General features: G+C 35.0%; 1 protein-coding gene across 5 annotated transcripts in view; it reads right to left on the bottom strand.

Annotated features, from left to right (window-relative positions):
- Positions 1 to 5,120: 5,120 nt before the first annotated feature.
- Positions 5,121 to 6,000, bottom strand: part of LOC145530782 (cytochrome P450 2C21-like) — a 47,177-nt gene continuing 46,297 nt past the window's right edge. For all 5 annotated transcript variants that reach the window (XM_081552242.1, XM_081552241.1, XM_081552238.1 and 2 more), the window contains one exon: positions 5,121 to 5,758. In XM_081552242.1, the coding sequence (XP_081408368.1) occupies positions 5,577 to 5,758 (182 nt within the window). In that variant the 3' untranslated portion in view covers positions 5,121 to 5,576. The remainder of the gene's footprint in view (positions 5,759 to 6,000) is intronic.

Below are 6,000 nucleotides of genomic sequence, written 5' to 3'. Positions count from 1 at the left end.
ACGGCTGAGCGACTTTACTTTCACTTTTCACTTTCATGCATTGGAGAAGAAAATGGCAACCCACTCCAGTGCTCTTGCCTGGAGAATCCCAGGGACGGGGGAGCCTGGTGGGCTGCCGTCTGTGGGGTCGCACAGAGTCGGACATGACTGAGGCAACTTAGCAGCAGCAGCAGCAGTAGCAGCAGCAGTATATGCATATAATGGAATATTGCCCAGTCATAGAAAGAATGAAATTCTCCCAATTATAGAAACGCGGATGGACATTCAGTCAGACAAACAAAGACAAATACTATATGATACCATTATATGTGGAAACTAAAAAATAATACAAACAAATGTGTATGTACAACAGAAAGAGACCTACAGATATATATACCAAGCTAGTGGTAACCAAAGGAAAGAGACAAGGGGAAATGTCAATCCAGGGCATGAAGTTAAGAGATACAAACCACTATCTATAAAATAGATAAGCAACAAAAATATATTGTATAGCACAGGGAATTATAGCCACTACCCTGTTACAACTTTTAAGGGAGTATACTCTACAAAATACTAAATCATTATGCTGTACATGTGAAAAACATATTATAAACCAACTTTGCTTAAATGTGCAAATAAATAAAAACTTTTTCATATATCCATAAAGAATAGAGAAAGAAAGAAAGAAAAAGAACTCATACAACTCAATTTAAAAAAAATACTCAGTTTTTAAAATGGGAAGACATTCTTATATGTGGAATCTAAAAAGAAATGATATGAATGAACTTACTTACAAAACAGAGACTCACAGAGAAGGAACTTATGGTTGCCGGGGGAAAGGGATAGTTAGAGCATTTGGGATGGACATGTACACACTGCTATATTTCAGATAGATAACCAACAAGGACCTACTGTATAACATATGAAACTCTGATCAATGTTTTGTGGCAGCCTGGATGGGAGGGGTATTTAGGGGAGAATGGATACACATATATGTATGGCTGAGTCCCTTCACTGTTCACCTGACACTATCACAACATTGTTAATCAGCTATAACCCAATACAAAATAAAAAGTTTTTTTTAATGGGCAAATGATCTGAACAGACATTTTTCCAAAGAAAGTTTCCAAATGGCTAACAGGTTTGTTGAAAGATGCTCAACATCCCTAGTCACCAGGGAAATGCAATAAAAAAAACACAGATAGGCATCTCCTCATACCTGCTTTAATGTTTATGATAATTATGGAACAATTGTGGTAATCATTCACAATGTATTCATATATAAAACCATTACATTGCACCTTAAATATGTTCTTTTCTGCTTTTTATTCTGGCATTCTTTCTCTTTTCATTTCCATAAATTTTCATCATACTTGCTATTTTCAGATAATTCCAATGCTTTGATTTAACAGGTTTTTCTTTCTATTGTCTACTTTTTATCCTCATACTTTCGTGTGCATCTTGTTTTTTATGTCTATTTTGTTTTATTTTTTCCCTTGATAAAGTATTAACATAAAATACATGCAGTAAAGTGTATTAACCTTAAGTGTACACTTTGGTGAATTTTCCCATATGTGTACACCTTCCTAAGCACCGTCTACATCAAAATCTACAACATGTCCCTATACCACAGAAGGCTCTCTCACTTCCTTTTCCAGTCTATTTACCCCAGACAATAAACCATTATTCTGACTTCTCTCAATGAAGGTTAGTTTCTACCTATGCTAGAAAAGAACAGAAACAGAATCTTACAGAATGTACTTTTTGGTGTCTGGACTCTTTCGTTCAACCTCATCTTGGAGATTCTTCCATGTTGCCACAAGTTGCAAGGGATTGTCTTTTTTTATTGATGGCAGTATCCTATTCCATGAATGTGATGTGATATATTTACCCACCGTTATGCCAATAGACATTGAGTTGATTCCAGTTTGGAGCTACTATAAAGAAAGCTATTGTGAACACTTTTTTCCATGTGTGATCTTAGATACAAGCTGACATTTTGCAAGGATAAACAGCTTAAAGTCCTCAGGCTCCAGGAGCAGGCAGATGTCTAGCTTTAGAACATATGGTTAAACATTTCAAGGTTTTGAAACAGTTTATCCTCCCACCAAAATATATGGAAGGTCTAGTAGTACCACTTCCTCATGAACACTTGGAATTTTCAGGACTTTTAAAGAATTCTGGTAGGTACATACTAGTAATCCATTGTGATTTTAATTTTTATTTCCCACATAACTAAAAATGTTGAGTACCTTTTTTCCTATTTATTGACCACATGGATATTCTTTTCTGTGAAGAATTTGTTCAAACATTTTGCCCATCTAAAAAAATATCTGAATGGAAGTCTTTCTTTTTACTGATGTAATCTGGATGTAAGTCCTTCATTGGATTTATGCAGTGTAAATATTTCTCCCAGACTCTGGCTAGCTTTTTGATGATATTAAATGATGTTTTTTGATGAATAGGAGTTTTAAAATTAATTTAAATAAAGACCAATTTGTTGATGTCTTATAATTAGTGCTTTGTTGTTCTATTTTGTTAAAACTTTATCAAGTTCAAAGTCATAATGACTTTCTCTTAAGTTTCACAGCAGAGGCTTTATAGTTCTATTTTTCATACTTATGATCCATCTCAAATAAGTGTTTGTAAGCAACGTGTACAGAGAAGACAATGGCACCCCACTCCAGTACTCTCACCTGGAGAATCCCATGGACGGAGGAGCCTGGTAGGCTGCAGTCCATGAGGTTGCTGAGAGTCGGACAGGACTGAGCGGCTTCACTTTCACTTTTCACTTTCATGCATTGGAGAAGGAAATGGCAACCCACTCCAGTGTTCTTGCCTGGAGAATCCCAGGGACGGAGGAGCCTGGCTGGTTATAGTCCTTAGGGTTGCACAGAGTCACACAACTGAAGTGACTTAGCACACACACACATGCAGTGTCTCAGGAATTCATCAGGTTTTCAAAGCCTTCCATGAATATCTCATTCCTCAACTTTTCCTTTTAAGCTTTTTGGTTAGTGTATTGATTTCTATAGCTTCAAGCATCTACAATATTCAAAAATTGCCCCTGATTGTTTTCAACAAGTGTGCCTGTTGAAACGCTGTTCATACTGGGAAAGTTCTAAGTAAGATCAATCCTGAATGAAGTCTTCCACAGTGATCACAAGCAGGTCAAATAATAATGATTCTCTGGGAACAGGGTTTTCAAGGAGTTTCAGCTCCACTCACTGCCTCCTGATATATTGTTGATGCTTTTCACCATGATTATAGTCTGTAGCTTTTCAAGGTTACCTCAAAGGTGGGAAGATAGAAGGGAATAGGGCAAAACATGACAAACACTGAGGTTTATCCATTTTCTTGAAGAAACACTTCGCAGATTGATGCACGTCTTGGCTAATGGCCAAAGATCTGAGAAAGCAGATCTGATAATTTTTACTTGCACTTTCATTGTTTTATGTCAGAGAGAATTATTAGAAGTCATTACTCCATACCACATTTGCTGACATCTTTCAGTCTAATTTTGGAAGGAAGTAATGAAAAGTGGATACTCTTACTTTTTTCAAACTTACAGGGTTCAATATTTCACCATTAATGAAAATAGTTTCTAGGATTTTGAAGACATCTTTTTTCAGAATTTTTCTCAATTTACAGAGAATGTTTATCATAAAAAAAATGTTGACCATTATCAAACTTTTTACATTTACTGAGAAGGTCACTTGTTGCACCAGCTAGGTGTGTGTCTATGCTACACATTGTACATCAAATAATGCAATGATAATCTGGGGCTCTGGGTGACAGTTTTCTCCAGCAGAAAGAATGTTCCAGCAAGCAGAAAATGTTTTGGGTTGAATCAATGTAATTTAAGCAATGTTTAAAATTACTTAAAGATGAACTCTAGTCTTATAACTATTCTTCAACTTCAGGTTTATTCTTAAGGCTTGTTTGCAGATATTCATAACCTTCAGGCTTCAGCTGAAGTTGGAACATTTACTTGATCGTTCTTACTTGGCAAGCTCTAGACTCCAATTTTTTTTTCTACGAGCGCTCAGAACCTTCCAAAATTTTTTTCTGGTCTAAAGATCCTACATGACATTTTATAGTCAGCCCTTCAAACTCTCAGCTCCTGATTTCAAATCAACAATCACTTCAAAGATAAATCACATCAAATAACAGGCTTCCTAATATGGATTTCCCAAAACCTCTGCTTTCTTGTCCCCAGAAATCCTCACAACTTTGAACACTCTTTCCTGCTGACAAATATGTACATAGGCATGTGTTTGTGTGTGTGTGTGTCTGTGATGAGCCAGACAGAGGAAGAAAAATACAGACATAAATATAGATGTTATATCAAGAAGTTTCTGGTCATTGCAATTATATATTATTTGTAGATGATAAAATTTCCTACTTGAAAAATCCATGAAAGCTAACTAAAGTTACTAAATCTACCAAAGAATTCAGTTCTCAGCATATAAAATTTTCGGTCAAATAGTCTTTCTATTACAGTCATGACAGAAAAGTAAAGAAATACAAACTTTTTAGGGCATTAATCTTCAGTATCGATGAAAAACAAAAATGCACATTTATGTGCAGACACTTCACTTCTAGCAAATTATCCCAAAGAGATAGTAAGAGAATAATAAAAGATATATGCAGGTAGGAGCATTTCTATAATAACAAAAGTTCAAAATTAATCTAGATATCCTTAAACGCTAAGATAATTTTTAAGATTATTATAGGCATGAAATATGGTATTATGAGATATATTTATTTATATAGATTGTGAAAGTATCTGTTGCTATTATCTAATGTCACCAAGAAGTCAGAGATATATTATAAATAATACATACATACGCACATACCCACAGAAACACACATGTATATTTCTATGTGTGTTCAAATATAACCATAAATACATATTATTTTCCTTCTTTTTTATGTCTGTATATCTGTAATTGGGTCTATTTTTGAGTCTGTGTTTAATAACTAGGGGAAAAGAGAAAGGACAGCCTTGAAAATAACCAGCAAATGTAATTTTTATCTCATGTTATTCACTCTAGCTGGAGCAATATTCCTCTGCTTCCTTCCTGCATGTATGTATGTATGTGTATATATATATGTATACGTATATAAAAACAAATACATCACATATATAATTACACTTTAATGAACATCGAAAAAAACAGAAATTATACATGCCAAACTGTCAAGAGATTACTCCCCTGAAGAGATAAATATAAGTAAGAGATGAGTACATTATACATATATATATTTTTAACACGTGATAATTTTCTACTCTAATTTTTTAAAAAATCAAAAGACGACATTTATAAGGTACCTTTCCACTGTAGATGAGATACAGCTTAAGATCTCAGGATAGAATTACAAAAAACATTTTATTGGAGACAAAACAGTGAGCTATATTTCATGAAGCAAAACTTGAACTGAATCTTAAAGAAAATCAGAAGAGACAGGGCTCAGGAATGTCACTCTTGACATTAAGGGAGAGGTGGACCATAGCTAACAGCAACAGCAAAGAGCATCAGCTTGTGTAGATAGAGCAGGAGAGACTCGTCTGTGATCTGGCAGCAGCCATTTCTTCAGACTGGAATGAAACAGACCTCGTAGAAGCGTGGTATAGAGCCCATCCCTTTCAGAAGTGGTGTAGTGTCAATGTTTTTCGGATCAACCAGAGGTTTCAAGGTAAAATGCTGTAAAATGCTGACCAGGAGTAAAAACAGCTCCATGCGGGCCAGGCCTTCTCCAGCACAAACTCGTTTTCCTAAAAAAGACACATAAATGAAATATTCATATAATTCTCATTTGACCTAGTGCACAGGGAGGTGTAGATAAATATGAAATGAAAGAATAGAGTAAATAAATAAATCAACTAAGGAAAGACCAAATAACCAATGTCTTCTCCTATTTACACCAAAATCTGTTCTGCTTCATTCCCTCAGAACATATTTCTGTGTACATTCTATTATATTTTTAAAAATCTGTTCTGTACACCCATGTTGGACT

This window comes from Giraffa tippelskirchi, chromosome 2, assembly GCF_054371585.1.
Source record: "Giraffa tippelskirchi isolate mGirTip1 chromosome 2, T2T-mGirTip1v1.2.pri, whole genome shotgun sequence".
In the NCBI taxonomy this organism is placed as follows: domain Eukaryota; kingdom Metazoa; phylum Chordata; class Mammalia; order Artiodactyla; family Giraffidae; genus Giraffa; species Giraffa tippelskirchi.
Note: the sequence above shows the minus strand (reverse complement) of the source record. Positions and strands in the feature narration are given on the sequence as shown.